The following is a 22471-nucleotide window of genomic DNA, read 5'->3' on the forward strand; positions in this document are numbered from 1 at the left end:
CTTAAGAATCTGCAGCCTGCTTGTATCATCAGCCAGGGTGAGAATTTGCTATTTCATATCCTGTCTTTCTAGTATCTTAGACTTAGTTTGTGTTTTTTGCTAGGTAATCTGCATTGATCTGTTTGCTATCACTTATAATCAATTAAAATCTATCTTTTGTAGTTAATAAACTTGTTTTTGCTTTATCTAAACCAGTGAGTTGGAGTGAGGTGCTTGGGAATCTTAGCTCAGAGAGGCTGTTGCATATTCCTCTTCACATTGCAGGGTGGGGACTCTATGCGCTTACACCGTACAGTTTTGTGCAGCACAAGACAGTATAATTTTGGGTTTATGCTCCAGAGGGGGTGCGTGCCTAGGGAGCTGAGAGTTACCGTGGCTTTAGCCTTTCTACTGTTTGGTTGGTTTGTGCAGTGGCTAGTCAGAGAGCCTGCATGTAACTGCAGCTGGGTGTGTCCCTACCTGTGTGTATGCTGGTGGAAATGTAAGACCGGGAGCAGGTCTGCAGCTTGTCACAGCAGCAGTCTGAGGAGCCTAGGCTGGTGGGTCAGAGGGCTCAGTGGTACCCCAGTTTCCAGGGGGAACCTATCACACTCTCCTCCTAGTAGCTTTCAGAATGAACAGAACTGAGAAACTTCAGTAACTAATCTACATCTGCAGTGTCCACAGCTGTATCATCTGCACTTCATGGCCAGTTGATATTAAAAAATGGCTGATGCACTTCAAAATTTGCCATGGGCGTACGATCTTCATCACCATAAGATGATCCTCAACCAAAAAAAACATGACCTTCTGTGTACTATACCACATTTGAAGATGTGTAGGATCAGAGATTGGAGGACCACAGACAATGCTGTAGTTGCCTTGCTAAACCATTTTAAACTTCTCCTGGTATGGCAGTTTCAAAACAGAGTGAAATTGGACTATTGTCAGCATCAAAATGGTTTCTTGAGCAAGGGTCAGATAGTCTTTTAAGCAGAGCTGATATGTTGCTCTTCTGCGGGGAGTCGTAAAAAAACTGTTCCAATTATGGTTTTATCTCCCCACTGTCCTTTACCAGCCAAGAGAGACCTGAATCTGACTAGTATGACTTAATCTGCACATCCCTAGCACTCCAAGAACCTCAGGAAGCAGCAATAGTTGAAACCCAGGCTGTGTACTGACACACCCCACTCTCTTCCAAGCATACCTTTCCTACCATGCAGACAAACAGATCAGTCTGATCTATATGATCTTATTGTTAAAATAGCTTGGAAATTCCTTAATATTCTGGATGTAAGCAGCTTTGATTTAACCTGGGGGGGGGGCCTCATCCCCCTGGACTGTTCTGCTGATTGATATTGTGAAGGTGAAGATATCCATATAAGCTCTTTAGTTTCAATTATTCCTATTTGGACCAAGACTTCTCCCCCCAGTGCTCCACCCATATTTCCTTCTGCTTCATCTGAAAAAAAATACTATTGTGTAAGATGGAACCAGAGAAGGTTGTGTTCATGGGTAAAGGATGAAATATCATTAAAAGGTCCCAGTAAGCCATTCTTTTACTAGCCTGCCAATTTCCTTTGAGCCCTCTGAAACCCAGTAGATTATAATTTATTATTCGTACTGCAGTAGTATCTAGGAGCCCCAGTCATAGATCAGAACATCATTTGGCTAGGCACTGTACAGGCACATTACGAAAGGCAGTCCAGTAAGCCTGCAAGGTCAGACCATCAAGAAAGCTTAACAGAAGTGAGTGCTTCAACCAACAAAACAGAGGTGGATAATGGTCAGTCTACAAAGGCATATCCCCTTTCTCTCACCCCTCCACCTCCAATGTCAGTCCCAAAAACAAGATTCAGAGTTCAGCCACCTGCTAGAATTGAGCCAGAAGCTACCTGAGACAGACACACAGTTGTCACTATAGCCAAGAGACCCTAAGCCAATTAAGAAGGTTCATCATCTGCATTTATGCTGAAGTCACCCAGAACAATTGGTCTCCATTATTCCAGTGCTGCCACAGAGGAAATCTGTCAGCCCAAGCAAGAATGATGAGTTCACGTGGTCAAGTGGGATGATGCAAGAATTTTTGTACTTAAGAAGGCTGCATTATCATGAAAAAGTAAAAATAATAAAAGAAGGAATTTGTTTTGTAATTGATGGCAAACTGCTTTTTTGGCAAATCAAATTTAATATAGTTAAATATGAACTGCATTAATGCACATTAAATAATATAGACCAATGGGAATACACAACTGAAGTAGAATTGCGTTGAGCTTGAAATAATAGTAACATAACCTCTTGGAATGTTGTTGTTTTCCTGGACAAATGGAGTTGGATCCTACTAATTCCAATTATAACTTCGCATAAAATAGTTGTGGCTTGACCTGTGCTCAGTGATCTCAAACTCTTACAAGCAATAATAGCTAGAACTTTGTCAGCATTGTTAAAATAACTTTTTCAGTCACTTTAAATGTTAATTGGACTGTTTTCTCTAAAATGAGGGAATTAATTTAGTTGATGTTGCAAAATGCAGTAAAGCTGGTATATTACTAAATTCTGGGAATAGATGAATTTATAATAGCCATTTGGACTCTATACCTTCAAAGCACTGTACATAATTATGACATGCTTTTCAAATTTGTTCTTGAATGCTTGTATGCAAACTCATAGTTCTTAAACTGTATTTCGTATTGTAGCCTACTAAACAAATGTACATATTTGTTGGCTTCTATTTTTGGCTTAGATAGTATTTAAAAAAAAAAAATCTGAACATACTGTCATTCTGTTCCTGAAAAATTTGGATTTTAGAATGTACTCATATTGCATGGTTGGCTTTCAAAAATTGTGTAATGTAATGTAGCGATAAAAGATATGCCAATAAATCACCAGCAAGTCAGCCATGACACCTCATAAACAAAAATCTCATAAATTTCATTTGCATTATGAAATATGTATAGCTTTCTGAATTATGTAACCTCTGAAGGACAATCGAAAACTACAGTAGCCTGGTCCACTCTTTTTTATACTTATATATTCTCTCACTTTAATGCATCATTTGTTTAAAGCAACCTGAATTAAACGTGAAGCACACAGAGTTATCAGAGAAAACTGCTCTTTCACTTGCTGTTGTACTGTTTTGCCAAGGGACCAACTGCTTTTGTGGGGCCCAATCCTGCTCCCAGTGACTCCATAAAAATTAATGGCAAAACCATCACTGAATTAACTGGGAGCAGGATTGGCTTCATAGTTCTGCCCATACTTAATGTTATAGGTTTTACTAATTATGCTAAAAGGTTAACCAAAATGTTTGGAAGTTATTAAACAGATCAACAATTGAGGTAGAAATGAATCAAAATGAGCTGTACCTAGTCATAAAGACAGAATTTGTCTCTGAATTATCAGTTAAGAGGAGTGAGTTTGTTTAATATCCTGTTATTAAATGGTACAACTAGCTTACGCCATTGGGATAGAATTAAGATTGTTTTCCTCTGATGCCATCATTTAGGATCAGAGTTCCTGAATACTTGCAGCAGCTTTGTGTTTTTGTCTGTTCGTGACAAACCAACTACTGTACATTCATATAGAGCAGTACAGTCCTTGCCACTGGCAGTCTCTCTGTGACAGAGAGCCTGTAGGCTGACATAAAGTGCAGCCTGTTGTGAACTGCTAAGTGGGAGTCTGCCAAAAACTCAGCAGACAGAACTAATTGGGGAGAAAAAGGATTTTTGTGCCCTCATCTCTCCCTCTTCCATTTTTTTTACAAGATGGATATTGATAAAGTAACTTGTTTATGTAAGATTTGTCTGCCTCTATTTTCTCATTGCATGAATCATTTTTTAACTTCAAGTCTTGCACTGCAGGTCACTGAGCACTTCCACATGGCGGCTGGCACAGGACCAAGCTCAAGACACGCAACTCATCACAGTTGATGAAAAATTGGTAAGGGTTTTCTACTGCACACTGCTATGATACTGCCTTCAGGGTTATTTCTGCACAATAGGCATCAGTATGGTCTTCCATGCTCTTGTAGGAAAGCCATATAAATGTAAACTACAAAGCAAAAATCTCTCATACATTTTAAAGTGGGAATATTAGTGAGCCATAAGGAAATCTGTATGTGAAAGAAATTCATGGTTACAAATATTAAACAATACAGAATTATGAAACTACCTTGGTGGTGTTTATTTTGTGGTCAAGAAGCAGTAAGAACTCTATTTTTGTAATGAAAGTGCTATTTTTGAAAGCTATACATTTGCCTTTTTAGTGAAATCACACAGAATTTACCATTGCTTCCTAAAATTGACTTTACTGGGTTCTACAGTGTTGAAGAAATAGTCTGAAGAACGATGCAAAGTTAGTGTTACTTTGTACCTATACTCGGCTTTTGAATATGCATGAGGGTTTAGATTACAACTAGGAACAAATGCATAGCATTCTTCTCCTAATCAGTAGCAGATTAGAATTTTGGCAACCTTCTCTTATAAATTTTGCAATGTGTGGTCCGTTACTTTAGATGCAACCTGATACTTATGCTTACAATATACAATAGCATAAGTTTTGTAAGACTTCCAGGCCTTCTGGTGGGACTGTGTCATAGCAAAAGCATGTTTTTCATTGGCTTTCTTACCACTTTTAAATCTTAATTTTTAAAAAATCCCATAATAGTTCATATTGTATTTACCTTCAGGCGTACAAAAAAGCATCTTAACTTCTTGGGAATAAAAAGAAATACTTGAAATTTTTTATCATCTAAATTGAAAATGTGTAATAGTAACTTCAGTATTGAGACATCTAAAGCTTTTGAACATCTTTTTAAAACTTTATTTCCCATAGTTTCCATAATATAAATATGGGTCATTCTTTCCTTGTCTATGTTAACTGGTAACTGTTCAGATTATCTGTAAATACATTACAGTACCCTTAATCATTTTTATCTGAATCTCATTTTCAAAAATAATAAACATAGTTCTAGTTTATAAACTTCAGTGTTAAGATTTCTTTTCTCTATTTTGGCAGATGTGGTTATTTAGTTGGACAAATGTGTAACTTGTTGTGCAGCATGTGCCATTTTATGTATAGAAACTTAAATACAATAGTTCAGTTTTCAGTATATGGATTAAAAGTCACTGGATGCTGCCTAAATACTCATGTTCCTGTTTTTCCTAGATTTAATAATTATCTTATGAATTGCATTTCATAGAATTATTGTAGCACTGTTCCCTAATCTAAAGGTTTAACACTGGAGTGGTAATTTGTATTATAGTTACATGTATCTTGGCTACAAAGGGGTCAAGTTCAATTTGTACATTTTGTGGATTTTTTGGTATTATGTACAATACTTTCAAATTTGATACTGTATTTACAGAATTAATCAGGGATTGCATTATTAATCTGGCAGCCCTTTAAATAGTAAATAAGATGGTTAAATGTTCATTTTGTCCAGTTCTTCCCAATACTGTGGTAATAGGTCTAACCAAATACTGTTGTTTATTTACAATTTATTTGTGGATCTTACTGGAATTTTTTTCTTCTGTGCTCATACAGGGCTTGAGATTAATTTTTGTAATACTATGAATCTTTTCAACTACTGTGTCTGTAGACTTGATTACAGTCTGATGATTAGATTTGTTTGTAATGGAGTCAATGTAGAAACCATTTCAGAAAAACACACACCTGAATAAAAATGACAGGCCTTTAATAGTTCATGTTTATAAACGAGGAGGGGTTTCAAGTGAATGTTTGATGATTAGGTTACTAGATTTTGGTTGTTGACATAAATTCATTTTTATTAAATTATACATTAACTCAGTTGTAAATTAGGATTAAATCCCTTATTTAGCAGCAAATCACTTTTCAGAGACTTTAATACTTAATTTTCTGTTCATTTTTTCAAAAACTAGTGCTAAGCATAATGAAACCACACTGTATCTATGCATAATTATATAGTTAAATTACATTGCAGAAATTGATACTTTTCCCCCCCTGGAAAAGTTTCATATTTGCTGCATGTGTAGACATCTCCTTATCAGAGCTCATTAAACCATACTGTGCAATATGAGTTGAACTCTTATTTCCTCCCCCCTCGCCCCCCAATTTTGTCATAACTACTGTCATAGACTCACAGGACTCATGCTCTCTCTTGGCTCCGTACGGTCCCTGGGAGGAACCCCCTTCAGTGTGACAGCCCTTCTCGAGGGTTCACATTCTCTCTGGGGGTTAAGCCCTGTGCTTCAGTGCCTCCTGGATCTGCACTTCCCTGAACCTTCAGCATGCTTGTCTCTTGCCGTGGGCCCTCGCTCTGGACCCCCGAGACCTTCATACCCAGAGGAAATAATGCAACCCCGATCTCTAGGCTGCAGTGACTCTCAGCCAGCGTAAAACAGAAGGGTTTATTGAACATCTGAACACAACACAGGAAGTTCTCAGGGCCCTCGGGCCTAGCAGCCCTCAACACAGTTCATCTAGGTCTTTTCCCCCATCCAGGTGAGCTCTGGTTGCTCTCTCTCCGCAGTCCAGAAGCCCCCTTCTTCCAGCTGACCATCCTATATCACCTCCCCCAACAGCCCCTCCTCTGTCCTTTGTCTTCGGTCCCAGATAAACAGGCCACCTAGGCCCCCTCTCTTCCATCCTTTGTTTCCCCACTGGCTGGAACTGTCTGGTCAGGTCAAGGGGTCCTCTCTCCTCAGCCCATTGTCCTCCCACTGACCTGAACCAGCTGGGGTGGGGCTCCTGGTGACCAGTCACTAGGGTACCCAATCTCCAGGCTGTGGTCCAGGGTCCCAACTGCTAGGCGAGGTCACCACTGGTCCTCTGCAACAACAAACCCCCTCTCCCACCACCTCGTTAAATAAGCAAAACACAGGGAAACCAAGTCCCACACACTCTGCATGCAAACCATTGAAAAAATAAGAAAATCCCTCGCTTTGTCACAACCACATTCCCTACATCTGACACATCTTTCTCAGTAGATCAGTTGCACGTATGACAATATCTAGTAGGAAAAATGTAACATTACTATAGGTATTGCTGATCTACTTGATGTACATACATACATATGGCTGTAATGTCAGTAAGGCACTTCGATGATAATCCAAAAGAAGAAAATTAAAAGTGCTTTATAACTACACTGCAGCCTGAGGATGGAATTACTTTTATCATAGAAATGTAGGACTGGAAGGGACCTTATTAGGTTGTCTAGTCCAGTTCCCTGCACTCGAGGCAGGACTAATTATTATCTGGACCATCCTTGACAGGTGTTTTTCTAACCTGTTCTTAAAAACCTCCAATGATGGAGATTCTGCAATCTCCCTAGGTAATTTGTTCCAGTGCTTAACTACCCTTGCAGTTAGGAACTTTTTCCTAATTTCTAATCTAAATCTCCCTTGCTGCAATTTAAGCCCCATTACTTCTTGTCTTGTCCTCAGTGGCTAAGGAGAACAATTTATCGCCCTCCTCTTTATAATGTCCTTGTACGTACTTGAAGACTGTCATCATCTCCCCCCTCAGTCTTCTCTTCTCCAAAATAAACAAATCCAGTTTTTTCAATCTTTTCTCCTAGGTAGGGCCCTACCAAATTCACAGTCATAGGATTTTTAAAATTATAAATTTCATGATTTCAGATATTTAAATCTGAAATTTCACAGTGTTGTAATTATAGGGGTCCTGACCCAAAAGAGTGGTGTTGGGGGGGTTACAAGGTTATTGTAGGGCATCACAGTATTGCCACCCTTACTTCTGCGCTGCTGGTGGTGGCTCTTCTCCCTTCAGAGCTGGGCAGCCGGAGAGCCAGCAACTGCTGGCTGGGAGCGCAGCTCTGAAGGCAGTGCTGCCACCAGCAGCAGTGCAGAAGTAAGGATGGCAATACCCATACTATTACTTCTGCGCTGCTGCTGGCAGGGTGCTGCCTTCAGAGCTGGGTGTCTAGCCAGCAGCTGCCGCTCTACGAACACCCAACTCTGAAGTCAGTGCCAAAATAAGGTTGGCAATACCATGACCTTCCTACGATAACTTTGCGACTCCCTGCGACCCCCTTTAGGGTCGGGACCCCCAGTTTGAGAAACACTGGTCTCCTCCATGAAATCTGTATAGTATAGGGTAAAAGTACACAAGACATGATTTCATGGGGGAGACCAGATTTCACGGTCTGTGACGCGTTTTTTTCCACGGCCGTGAATTTGGTAGGGCCTTACTCATAGGTCATGCTTTCTAGAACTTTAATCATTTTTGTTGCTCTTTCTCCAATTTGTCCACATCCCAAAGTGTGGTTCCCAGAACTGGATACAGTACTCCAGATGAGGTCTTATCAGTGCTGAGTAGAGTGGAAGAATTATGTCTCATATCTTGATTATAACACTCCTGCTAATACATTTCAAAATGACGTTCACTTTTTTTGCAACTGTATTACATTTAGTTTGTGATCCACTATAACCTTCAAGAAGTGATGATGCTCTAATACCCCTGTCATTATTATCACTTTCATTTCCTGTGTAGTCCAGATGTTAAGGTATCTTCGATGAATAGCCAAAGCCAAAATAAAACAAAATATATATATATATAAAATAAACAAAGCTAAACAAAATCATGGGTGTTGCATCATATCCTGAATCTCTGGTCAAACTCAGGCTCTGGTGCGTCACCAGCAGGGTTGAGTTCCAAAGGCCTGGCATTTTACCCAATAAGCTTACAGCAAGGGCATTCCATCTGTTCTCAACTGCTAGGATAAATGGCAGCGTGAGAAGTGTTCTGAGACCCTGGCCTGTCACTGACAAGGTCTTTTAGCAGTGGATCTCCCTCAAGTGATGCTTAAAACAATGTAACTGCAAATATAGATGGGACAACATAGTTTGAGCGTCATTGCAGAAAGTATGATTAGTATTGCATAAAGTAAAAAATTCCACTATTGCAACTTACAAGCTTCATTTGTACGGTTGTAAGCCTGTTTAGCATGTCTGCCCCAAGCAGGCCTTGCATTTGGCATACTACCATTGTACAGTGGGTACCTATTGCATAGTTTCCAGCAAAGCGCAGTTCTGTGGAAGTAGCTGTCCACAGTTGAAGAGGTGCTGTACCAAAATTTTCATAAAGCTTTTTTCAATGGATAAGACTGGTTGACATCAGTATTGCATAAAATATTTTTAAACAAGAAAATCCATAATATTACATGCTTTATACCTTTAAAGAGAAAACTCATATAACTGTACATAAGTTACAGTAGCGCACAAAACAAGAAGTAAAAATACAGGAGACATGGCAAGAGTCTCTGCTAGGTGGACCACAGGTGCTACGGGTGCTGCACAAGCTACAGGTGCTACACAAATGCTTTCTGTTTATATTAGCACTGTTATGGAGCACAGTGACCTGCTGCGGGATACAGCAGTGCGAAGCCTTGCTTACAGTTGCTATTGTGCTGTGAACGCTTTTTGCATTTTTTTTTTCTTTTTTGTACCTAGACAGTGAGATGTGGTACAAGCATGACGAGCTGCTTGTAGTGATAAAATCCTGTATGTGGCCAAGCTATTGACATTTCAGCAACTATGCTGAAATGGCTTTGCCCTGTCTATATTATCAGTTAAGCTGTTTTCTTGGAATCAGTTTAGGAGAACTTGTTACTGAAAACTGTCAACAATGGGTCAGTTTCCTTCTGTAGACAGGAATTCAGAGAACTGGCATTTGAAGTAATTGTACATGTAAGTGAATGGGAAGCCAGTGCAAAAATGTAAGCACTCACTCCAGTCAGGAGGTAGACAGTTGCATGCCTCACCTGCTGTGACTTTTAAGAGGTCTTCAAGTGTACAGCACATTACAACAGTCCAGCCTTGAAATAACAGATGGATGACTACATCAAAGGGGAGTAATAGTGGCAACCTGTTGACCATCCATAGGTGATAGTGATGGCCTGTAGTGATTTTTACTATCTGAGAATACAGGATTAATGATGGATCAATAGGATTCCTAGCATGTGAGCCATTTTGGCATGCATATACTTTCAGTAACCAATTGTAGAAACTATCACACAGTCCACTTCTCTAGAAGCTTGCCCTACCAGCAAGCATAATTTAGCCATGTCCGCTTGTAACCAGTTTACCTTCATTCATTTCCCTGGCTTGGAAAGTAGTGAAACTATAATTTGGGCTTGATTAAAGAAGACATAGTATGGAGTATATTAAACAATGGTGACACTGCAGCACAAAATAGAAATATGTACCCATATGTGGAAAATGATCATGAAAAGTTAGACTTTTTCAAATGTCTCATATTGTCTAGAGTGCTATAATATAAAGGACACAGCAATAAGAGTTTTAGCACACCCTTAAAAGTTTGGATCATTTTCCAGCAGATCCAAAAAAACTAAAAAATGTCTGGTGGTATAACTACTTCTTGAAAACAAAGCTTGAGTATACTGCAAAGTTAGAGGCAAATCAGTGTGATATCCTTTCTGGAGTTTGTCTTAGAAGCTATTTTTGTGAATTGAAAGGAGAGACATTTGGCAAATTGCAGCTTTATTAAATATAGGCTTACTGTACTTTCAAGAAGAGGAAATCTTACTTAACTGGAAATTCTCTGAGCAATACTACAGCATTTTACAATAGGGATACAGTGGACATGCTGTATGTTGATTTTCAGAATGCTTTTAACGTAGATCGCTTGGGCAGCAGTTGAAACTGCTGCTAACTTTGTGCATTTTACAGTATCTGGATTAAAAAAAATTAAGGTAATCGTTTAGTCCTTTGTGCTTTCTCCTATACTGCCTCTAATCTGAAAAACTACTTCATTATCCACCTTTAAAATTCTCTTTTGTTGTGATACCTACCAAAACTTGACAACCATTAGGTCACTGGTTTGCTGAGACCGCTGGCTATCATAGTGACTGGTATTATCTCATTATTTCCTTGTACTCTTCATCTATCTGTATTGCATCATCTGTTGTCTCTTATCTTATACTTTAGTCCCTGCCCCAGAAATATTACAGTCTGTCTTATTTTGTATTTGTACAGCGCCTAGCACAATAGAGCCTTGGTTCATGACAAGGGCCACTTGGTGCTATAATAATAAAAATAATAATGTTGTAAATGTACACTGGTGACACACTTGATCACCAGAACAAACATTTATTGCTAAAATAGTAATTTATATTAAAGTGTGGTTTGGTTCTCTTTTGTTTGGTACAGTTGCTGTTAGAAATATCTTAAATACAGCACACATTTATATTTACAGATCTAGTATATTGATTGTTAGTTCATTGCATTTCGCTGCCTGGCAATTAAATCCCTCTTTAATTAGAATAACCTATCTCAGTTCAGCCTCTAGTGCTTGCTGCAACTTGCTTTTGTAAGTAATACTGTTTGATTAAGCATGTAGTGGTGTTAGCAAGCTCAGTTGGCTGATAGTGATATATATGGAGCTTTCTGTAGAATGTCTGTCTGCAGGAAACAAGTTATTCACCAGCAGAGAGGAGAAGCTTTCTGTAGCTCTGACAGTGCAAGTAAAGAAATTACTGTATCATCCTCTTTTGTAAAGAAGAAAAAAATGGTGTGAACAAGCTTTGGAAAAAAACCAAAACAAATATTGATACATGAATATATTGGTGTTTCTAGGATTAGGATAATTTTCTTTCATTATGGAAAATATTTATAATGCTAAATTTGCAGAATTTTTAAAGTAGCCCCTAATTTATTCAGAATCAATTTCTACTGAGCTATCTTGAAACAAATGTACTGTAGTTATGCTGATGGGTTACATTCTCATGTGCATGTTTTTGAGGAGAAGGTAGAGGAATTGGTTTTCTTTCTGAGATCCTTTTCTTGTGGTGCATGGTAGCACTATCTCTGCTAGGTTATTGGAAGGAGGAGTGTCTGAGATTGGTGGTTATACAACCTTCTAACATCTCAAGTGTCTGTTTTGTCTGGACTTCCCTCATGCAGCATTCTTGTGCAAAAATTTCAAGGCTTTAATCTGAAGCACTGGGTCAAAGGATATGTCTCTTTGAGGGGGAGACAGGAGGGTTTTTGTTTTTGTTCACTGTGTAGTATTTCATTTTACATCAAAGAATACTGGTCTTCTAGAACATGTGATGGTGGCAGTTTAGTACAGCTTTTTAAAAGACATATACTAAATATGGCAACATTTTACAGTTAAGAGTTTTCATCTTACAAATACTTGTTTTGGTTTTATAACTAAATATGCAAATAGTAATTTGACTATATTGTAAATAATTTAGCCAGCCATATAATTATGTCTTAAATTAAAGTCTCAAAAATGAATACTTATGACTCAGTTTTGCTTCTAAAGAATAATTGTGGCTATTTTCACAACTCCAAATACCAATGTGACTAGCCAATCCCTTTTCAGAATTGCTTTAAGTAAAGGCCCTGTCCATGTTGCCCTAATTTACCCTTAAGTATCATTTCCATTCAATATTTGTGTCATAAATATGAGGTGTGTGGTAAAAGAACAGCTCCAGGCCAAACTGCTTCCTATACAGGAAAATCTTGCATAAGGAACAAGAAACTGTTTCCGCTTATAATGTTTCCTTTGAATCATTCTGTTGGGCTTGCATGGGAGGAGCATGATTTACCCCTCAGGAACAGAGATTTAAGGGCCTGAAACCTATGTAAATCCCTGTCTCCCTGTATAATGGCTCTGTGCTTCTGCACTAGTTCTGCCACCTATCTCCACCTCCAAAGTCAATGGCAGAATGGCTATAGTTGCACCAGTATTTTTGGCATCTTTTAGTTACTTTTGAACCACCGTCTCAGGGCTGGTTTCCCACAAAAGGGTATAATGAGGCTGGATGGGTGTGGCAGAGAATATCAGTTTTTCATCTCACAAGGTCTCGCTGTGTGGCTTACGCAGTGTCTATCTTGGTAAGAACATGCTTCAGAGAAATTGCTCCTCCCCTTTTGTATGGTTAGTCCCTTTTTTTTTTTTCACTCTATAAAGTAGAACAGAGCATGTGGCCAAGTGTCTACCTTTTTCATGAGAAAACAATCTTTACTGAAGCTGGAAAGAATTGTTACCCTTTTCTGTGATCGTTGGGTAAACAAGTGAGAGAGGGTATGCTACAAGTGATCTCCACTAAGGGCTGACAAAACATGTTGAATGTGGTTTCTGTCTCTCTTAAAGGGGATTAAAATGTGCCACTAATCATAAAAACTTCCAAGTATCTCCTGTAAAGATGTGTATGATATTACTGTTCTTGCATATGAGGAACTGTTCACTTTTCTTTGCAAACAGTTTAATAAATAATCTTTTATTCACATAAGTGTGTATGCATATGTAAGTGATTTTTGCAGTATGGAATAGTTTTGTGTATAATTTGAAATATTTTAAAATGTAGCAGTCTAGAGGTAATAAATCCTATAGGCAAAAACTTCTTTAGATTATCTATGGAAGTAAGGAATCTTCACTTTACATTACTTGTATACATTGTAACATTAAAATATTTCACTTGTAAATGACCAAAAAGTTGTTAATGCAATCATGTCTGTGTCTGACTCAAATTCACCTTCAAATCCATTAATTCTGTCTTTCTTATAAGCTAGTAGCTGAATATTGCAGTACTAAAACAGAAATGTATTTTTACCATAATCATGTTTTTCCCAAACTGAACTTTTCATGTTTATAAATGAATTATGAATATACAATTGGCTTAAAACATATTCTTCTGTTTTCATTGTTCTTTACATAGCAATAGAAAATTAAAGGCAAAGATCCTATATATGACATGTCTAACTTCTTAGACCTAGATTTTTCTCTGTTGCATCACAGAAATTGCATGGAAACCGGATTTATGGCTGTCAGCAACTTGAGAAGGATAAACTCTGAAAAACACAACTCTAACTAAACCGTAGCTTGACCATAAGGCAAACAAGGAATAATCAATAGGCTATATTAGTGCACAAGTTTTAAAGAAATTGCAAAAAGTTTCGAATTGACTAATCTAAATTAAACAATCATACTGTACATACAATAAGTTTGTTTTATTTTGCAAGATAGTATTCAACTATAGCTTTCATCAGTGATGGTTAAACATTGAAGCTTTGTTTATTTGTATGGAGAGAAATGACTAACACGACACAGTCAGAGAATAGAACCTTCTAAAACATGTTAAAAGCTTAAAAGTCCTATGCACTAATTAACAAAATACAGTGAAAGTTTAAACTGTTAATAGCTGCAACATCCCTGATGCATAGAACTGCAGTATACTAACACTGTATAACCGTTCTCTATTTTGTACTCTTTTAACTAGGGTAACTGTCCATTTTTTTTTTTCTTCACTACCTGTTGTATATGGAAATTATGCACACCGCTTGGCACTAGCTTTCAACATTTAAAAGCTATGCATATTACTGCATGGAAGAATTACATCTCAAATTACAGTTGGGGACAATTTTTAACTTTCTGGGGGGTTTCTTATAATTCCTAAAATTTAATAATACCTCTTAAACAGAAGTACAAAATGCCCCATTCAACACTACTGCAATTTGTAATATTTGATTTAGGATTTACTTCCATTCACTGTTCTCTCCCAAATTTTAAGACTGTTTTACATGTAGCAAGGACTTACTACAGCAGTAGGAATTGCTTTCTTTATCGTGAGAGAAGCAAAGAATGAAGAGCACATGTGCCAATAAAGAAGGGTCTTGGTTTACATGGGAGTAAGGTCTTCTGGGAATTATACTTAATTGAAGTAAAACAGTAGTATTTGCTGCTATTGACAATATTGGTCCTTAATGTTAAAAATATCCATTTTCACTTTTGTTCCCGCTAGCTCCTGTGCACTCACTCAATGCACTACTTTTTGTTTAAATAAGACTTGTGCAAGGACCTGGATAGCTTATTGAATTAAATTCCAAACCTTTGAGTTACGACTTTACACCTAGTTGTTCCACAATTGCATGAATCAAAGTGGTGATTTTAAAAGCATTTCATTATTGTAGAAATATAATAGACTTTAATAGACTTTAAGGTCAGAAGGGACCATTATGATCATCTAGTCTGACCTCCTGCACAATGCAGGCTACAGAATCTCACCCACCCACTCCTGTATCAAACCTGTGTCTGAGCCACTGAAGTCCTCAAATCATGGTTTAAAGACTTCAAGATGTAGAGAATATTCCTTTGACCATACTCCACACTATATCATCTGACATAAATTAGCATTAAAATTCTCTGATTTTTATAGGTTTAATCTATATAAAATGGAACTACTTTAACATGGTGCAGTATGATTTCTTAGAATCAGTATTTAGAAAAGACCATTTAAGGTCATCTGGTCCATATTTGGAGCAATTTATACCGGTGGATGCCTGGGAATGGATGCGGAAAAGGAAATGCCGTAGGGCTCACTATTGTCCAAAGAGAAACAAAGTAAAGCAAAACCTGCTCAATTTGTCTTGCTTCTGATTTATTTCCTATGAAGTAGTGACTTGATATGTTAATATAGGCATGACATCTTTAGTAATTTGTTTTTCAGGAGTTTTTATGACTGCTATTCTAGTCTCATGAGAGGGAGATAGTATGTCCTTTTAAAAAAAAAAAAAAAAAGTGTGTGTGTGTGACACCTGTAAACTTCCAGTGGCCATTATATGAGCCAACAATCCTATTACACAAAGTGCTGCTGGACCTTTAATGGAAATAAGTGGTCGAGACCTCAGTTTTGCATCTCATCTGAAAAATGGCATTTTAAGCTAGTGTCTGCTACTGTTATGGTGGGTTACTGGTTAGTACTGTCACTTAGGCAAGACTCTCACTTACTGAGTTGCCATAACCACTTCCTGTAGAACCTGTTTGTACCTTTTTGCTTTCCTACCTAAGTACTGGTCCAGCCCAATCTGTTTAGTCCATGAGATCTAATAGACGTGCAGCACAAACAATCAGAAGTGCAAGATGAATGTTTTGTCTAAAACTCTCAGCCTCAATTCTTATAATTTTGTTAATCTGTAGTGTATGCAGAGTTGAAGATTCAGTCAAGAGAAACAGAGCAATGATGTGTATGACTGCTCCTTCCTGGTCTCTTGCTCTTTTGATTATTTGTGCTGTACTTCTGCTAGATCTTATGGAGTAAGCAAATTGGGCTGGGTCATTGCTTAGATGGCAAACCAACAGGGTATAACTAGGTGCTACAGGAAGTATTGATGGCAATTAAGTAAATTTAAGCTCTCTTCCATCCCGTACCTTTCAGTTTTGATACTGAGAAATAATGTCTTTTGTTACAAATACTGGTGGTAGCAAGATAGCAATGGCATACTGCCAACAATTGCAAATGTCAAAAGGAAGCAATGTCAAATCACTTCAGCTATGTAATGGTTATCTTTCTTTGTGTAAGCCCAAGTAATGTTAAACAATATCCCTATTTCCATTTATTTGGAAAGTCATAATCCAGAAACTTGGCTATTGTTGTAATTCTTAACCACTACACTTTTTTTGTATTTCATTGTGATATGTTTGTTTTTATCTATATATATACTGCATAGTGTATATGTACAATCTAAACCTTTTACAGTACAGAAAAATGCATATCACTAAATTTGTATTCTACAACTAGTAACAAACATTTTGGTGTGTCTTCTGGCAGAATAAATAAATCTTCTATAGATGACACTTCTAGAAAGAATATTCTGTCTATTCTTAATATTATGCTTTGAAACTAATACAGTTTACAAGATGTGTTGTAAGGTGTTCTGCTGTGATTTCCCCACCACCATTAAACATGCTGTTGCATTATTCTAAACTAGAGAATAAATTCTACTCACACTGAAGTCCCAATGGGAAAACTCCAATTGACTTCAGTGGGAGCAAGTTTGGGCTCTCTCTCTTACAGAATACAGGCCTAGTTTTCTATTTTTTCCATACAGTTTTCAGTGATTCTCTTCTTTCCATTCAAGTAGAAGCATTCATAACTTCTTCCAGGCATTAGTCAAATCAGGCTGATGCAATTTTTCTTTTTAATGTCACTGAACTTATGAGGCCAGTTTTAACAAAACTGGAAAGCAGAATTATAGAAATTAAAAATGATTTTATTTCAAAATAAAGATTTCATTTCCTTTGCTTTATTCTTGCTGCTTTGTGATTCCCGGCAACAATATATTTGAGCGTGAGATCTCTTTATACCTCATGTGGAAGTATGTGGAACTTACTACTTACATTTCCAGATACTTTATTTTTAATTTCTAAGACACAATTATTCTACCCAGCAACAGACTGAACCCCTTATACTTTTTAGTGCTTGCCTTGTCTGATGCTGTTTTGTTGAATATATTTTGATACTTCACTATGAAATTTATCAGGACACTGAGGGAAGCAAAATATTTCTATTTATTTTTATTTTTAGTACTGTCTTTAAACAAAACTTTAAAAAAGAGAGACACTTATGTAAATATCATTTTTGTGACTGTCACAGAAAACGAGCTTTTAATATGTACATTTTTGTATGAATATAGTGCAGTGTATAAATAAGGTAGTTTCCTGTGTTCAGATTAAAGCATGAATTTTGAGGGGACACCATTTTACATCCTTCTCTTCCCTTCATGTTTCCCACTTGAGGTGAGAATTAATGTATGGAATTAATGTGGATCTGCAGTCAAATATGTTAATGGATTAGTGGAATGTTTTTAAAATGGTAATCAAACATGCCACTGTTTGCCATTTTATTGCTTTCTCTCAGGACAAAACAACCACAAGTGATATTGACCAAATGGTCCAGGGAAAGGCATGTTATACTCTAGTTTTGGAGTGACTTTGCATGCCAGGCTTTTTTTTTTTCTGGTGGGACAGAAAACAGAGGAACTGTTAGATTGGCATATGCATTGAAACAGGAGGGGGAAAGGCTGCTCAAAAGGAGTGGGTGTCTGCAAGCTTCACTCAGACCATATAACTCTGCTCAGAGACCTCTTCTGGATGATGACTGCTCCTTTGGCATATGCTCTGTTAGGGTACATCTACACTGCAATTAAAAACCTATGGCTGGGGCTCAGGCTAAGAGGATGTTTAATTGCAGTGTAGACATTTGGCCTCGGATTGGATCCCAGGCTGTAAGACCCTACAATGTGGGAGGGTCCCAGAGCCCAGACTGCAGTCAGAGACCAAATGTCGATACCTCAATTAAACAGCCCCTTAGCCCAAGCTCCATGAGCCCGAGTCTGCTGGCATGGGCCAGCCACAGGTGTCTAATTTCAGTGTAGACATGCACTTAGTGAAATAAAAGATATTACAAGAGGAACGTCTATCAAAAACAGATTAGAACCCAACTGAAAACTCCCACATCTCTCAGACGTGTTCTCCAGAGTGTCTTTTGTAGATTCATCGCCCTTCTTTCTTTACCTGAATATTTTTCACTTTTAGCAAAAAAAAAAAAAATGTTTTTAATGTAAACATGAATTAAGAGACTAGTGAACATATAGACTTTAATTTTTCTGCTATTGTACTGTATTTTTCCTTTAAAATAGAATAGTAAAGTCATCCTGCTATGAATATTTAGGTGGAGGAACACATTGTGGGTTACACATGTTGTCCACAGAATTATTATAGTAATGCAAGAATATTCTCTATGCCTTAAAGAGAATGTTGTGTTCCATGCAATATGGAATTTCCAAAGGGCAAATATCCTCCCCCCTCCCCCCATGTTTATATCTATTAGATAAATGTTTTCTGCCCATATTCAGCTTATTCTACTCCATCTTTCTACTTGTGCTTCACATTGATTTATTTTCTTACATGTGTTTCAAAAGGACCATAATGAATTCCAGAAATGTACATGTTCTCCTCACCTTTATTACAACCCAAACAATTTAAGCACAGTGAATAAAAACTCTTATTTACAGCAGCTACATAATATATGTGATTAAAATTGCCCAATGGCCTGTTTTTGTGTGTTAAGTCATAACTATATTTTGATTGCAATACATTTTCTAAGTTTAAAAGGAAACTATGATTTTATAGCAAAACCTGATGCAATTTATTACTGACCTGTCAAAACATATGAGGGTTGGGGGAAGAACAAACTCTCTTAAACTCCTGTAAAGTGCAGAAAATGTCTATTTATTCCTGTTTTATAACAAGTGTAAACTGTGGAGGTTAAGTAGGTGGAGCAACCGGAAGTAATTACTAAGGCCAGTGGCATTTCTGTGGTTTAATACAGGCAGAAGCTAATTATTCAGTTTTTATTTAAGTGAAATGATGCCAAAAAGGAGGGTCCTGCAGAGCAGCTGCACTCCTTCAGTATTACCCTAATTTACCACAGACAACTGTCACAAACAGAACTTTTAAACTTGATCTATAGCCACGAAAGTAAGGAGCCTTTTGTCTGGAGTGCATGCAGAAGAACTCCTTTATACAAATCAACTGGCAGATGACGGACAATGATGAAAATTTGATTCTTTGAAGTCATAATGGTCATTGAAATGTGTGAAATTCTGGTATTGAAAAGAGAGCGGCTAGCAAGACTCTAAATCCTGGGTGGCTGCTGGAAGCTTACTGGGAGGTTTTTCTGCATTTTGACATCAACTTCCCATTGCTTGTTCCCTGCTTCCTTTATTTTAAAAAAAGGGGGGAAAGTTAAACAGTAGATATTTGATAGCAGCATTTCACACAATTTTTTCATGTGTGTATGAGAGTTTTCATAGTGGAGAGATGAAACTTGTGCACACCTGATTCATATGAGCAAAAATTGTAACTTTCATAAATATTAATAGTATGTAAAAAAATGTTTTGCTCTCCTCCCTTGCCTTATTAGTTTCTTTTTTTTTTTTTTTTTCAAGATTGTCACCTTTGGAGTTTGCCATAATAGTGGGGTACTTTAACAGCTCCCTCAGAAATGAATTAGGTCACCTTCATGATGAATTCTACTTTCATTGACCTTAAGTCTGTGAACCAGTTTTTTTCCTCTTAGGATTCTGTAGCTCATCAGTAGGAAATGATACAAGTGTTCAACAGCCTGCATTTTCAATACTACAAATCTTTCTAAATAGCATAAATTAAAAAGAAACGTCTCTTTGATTTGATAGACATTAAGAATTTTTGAGGGGGGCTAAAAATAGACATTACCAAAGTTTTATGATCTGTTGCAACATGCTATCAAAATGATAAACCTTTTTTAAAGTTATTTTCTTTAAAAAAAAAAAAAATTAAAGAAAATATTGTATATTCATCATGCAGTACAAGTCCTAATTTGTTTTTTGTATGGTAGGATAAATAACATCAACTAAAATCTGATCCAGTTTTGCCAGCCTACTTAATTTTAAGCATTGAACAGTTCATCTCTTTAATCTCAAATTTCTCAGGTTTTTTTCTACTTTTAATATTTGATACCTTTATCATTTTTTTGTTTAAAAAACCCTAACACTAAGTATACTAATACAAAAGCAAAAATTTGTAAGAAGCACAATATTAAAAAGAATGAGAGCAAATTGAAAATAGCTGTCAAAAACATCTTTGTTTTGGAGAGTTTGTTCACAGGTAATTTCAATGAGAACTTGAACTCAGAACAAAGCACTGAAGACACAGAGAAAGTTCAACTTAGTGCAGCATAGTTCTTTTCAAGTATTATATTGTTTTAATGGAATCTTGGAGCGGGAGCTTTAGCCCATTGAAATGTCGCTTAAAGGACAGGTTCTTCTGTCACTAGCTGGAACTGTGTGGATGAAATGATCACAATAGAGTGTTGTAATGCATTTTAAAAGTGTGAGAAATCAGTTTGTCTAGACTAAGAGTGCGCCTACGGGGAATAGGAATTTTAGAGCTTCTGTGCTCTTTAGGTGTCAAGTATGTGATAGATGCCAAGCCTTTTTATTCCATATCTTTGGCAACAGCTCAGCTATGCTACAGTACCTTACATGTCTACTGCAAGCAAAAACAGTGATTCTATGTCAAGACGACTTGGGCTTCAAAATCCAGAAACTCATTGTCCTAACAACTGTCTGTTCAATTGCCAACTTTAAACTGGGGAAGATATCAATAAACAATTGCTAGATTCCCAGAAGGCATGGAAACTTTAGCTATAATGAATCAAAAGTATGGAGAGCTAGCAACATCATATAGCTATTTTAATGTCTTAAAACAGGCAGTTTTTATTTGCACTTTGAAAAGCTCTTCATAGGATGAATCGCATGCTGCTAGAAAAGTTAATTTTATTATTTGAAGCCAATCAAGTGCCCCAAAACTGTTATTTTTTTCTTTCACATAAACTAGACTGGACATTTATTACAAGAAATTTACAAATACAGTAATCACTGTGTTCTGAGGGCAGCATAGTGCAATTTTAAAATCATATTCAACATACACCAGTATTAAAATTATTACATTATATGCAATACTTCTGTGTTCTTTTTGGTGCGGAGTTTAGGGCTCCGGGGGAGTTTACTACCACCAAAAGAGAGAATTTTAAAAGTGTCCTTAAGTTTATTGTAATCTCATTTAATATAACACCTTTTTATCCGAAGGATCCAAAAGCACTTGAAAACTTGATAAGCCATAGATATGGTAGATACAAGAACTGTTTAACCAGCATCAAAATCCAGACATCTCTCTGAATCACTGTAGATGAAAAAATTAGTTACATCCAATTTGTGAGTGTCAAAATAAATCACAATTGCAAAAATGGCAATATTAATGAAATTAAAAATGCTTTTCATTGTACAATTTTTGAAACTATCTTTGCACATAGTAGGATCAATATTATTTCATCAACTACAGTGTTCAGTTTCTGTCGCTCACACATACTTGCCCCCACGTATATTTGTGTGTGTAATGTAATATATATATATATATATATATTAATAAAGTATGGTTTACTACTTCGTTTCTATAAACAGACAAGCCATAACAGTAAAGCCGCACCTAATTTTTACTGCAGATGAAAAAGTATTGGGTTGGTTAAGCACAAAATTTGTTGCCAACTCAAATAAAAACTTCAAAGTATTTCTTTTTTAAATTGTAGTTTCAGATTTTAGCAGAATTAGAAATGCCAGTCTGTTAGAGTATGTTTTGTGTACGTGTTGCAACATTTGAGTAATTGTTAGTGGTGGTTTTTTAATATCATGGCTAGACTGGTATTCAAAATAAACATTACTTGGGCTTAAGGAAAGCACTCATGATTAAGTTGTTAAAATATTTTGACAGTTTGCTTTAGGTATAGTCTGAGCTCAAATTTTACAAGTTGGAAACTTCCTGTGTTTTTCTTTCGTTCTGTTTTAGTTATAAATGCAGGACAAACATTTCACTCTCACTCCCTGATTTAGTTCAGACAGACTGATCTTTCCAAGTTTATTTTGTGAAGTGAAACAAAAAATGAAATTCCTCATTTCTAGGGAGGATCTGGTGACAGCATCAAAAGCTTTTAAGTTTGCCACAGAACAGAATCCTATGAAGTTGGTAGCTGAAGACTTAAACCCAAAATGACTTGTTTGCCTCCTCAATTCAAGTCCTGTCACCACTGGCAAGATTAGTTCAATATGCCCGAAGTTCAGCTGCACATTTCTGGACCTTCACCAGATGA

The 22471-nt window shown here is 36.9% G+C and overlaps 1 protein-coding gene across 1 annotated transcript in view; it reads left to right on the plus strand.

The window, feature by feature from the left end:
• The window catches only part of NDUFS4 (NADH:ubiquinone oxidoreductase subunit S4), a 54895-nt gene that overhangs the window by 22704 nt on the left and 9720 nt on the right, over positions 1-22471 (plus strand). Inside the window, exon 2 of the mRNA XM_024210115.3 lies at positions 3840-3918. Within this exon, the coding sequence (XP_024065883.1) occupies positions 3840-3918 (79 nt within the window). The remainder of the gene's footprint in view (positions 1-3839; positions 3919-22471) is intronic.

The sequence above is a fragment of the Terrapene carolina genome, unplaced genomic scaffold, assembly GCF_002925995.2.
Source record: "Terrapene carolina triunguis isolate 2854851 unplaced genomic scaffold, T_m_triunguis-2.0 Scaffold69, whole genome shotgun sequence".
Lineage (NCBI taxonomy): Eukaryota > Metazoa > Chordata > Testudines > Emydidae > Terrapene > Terrapene triunguis.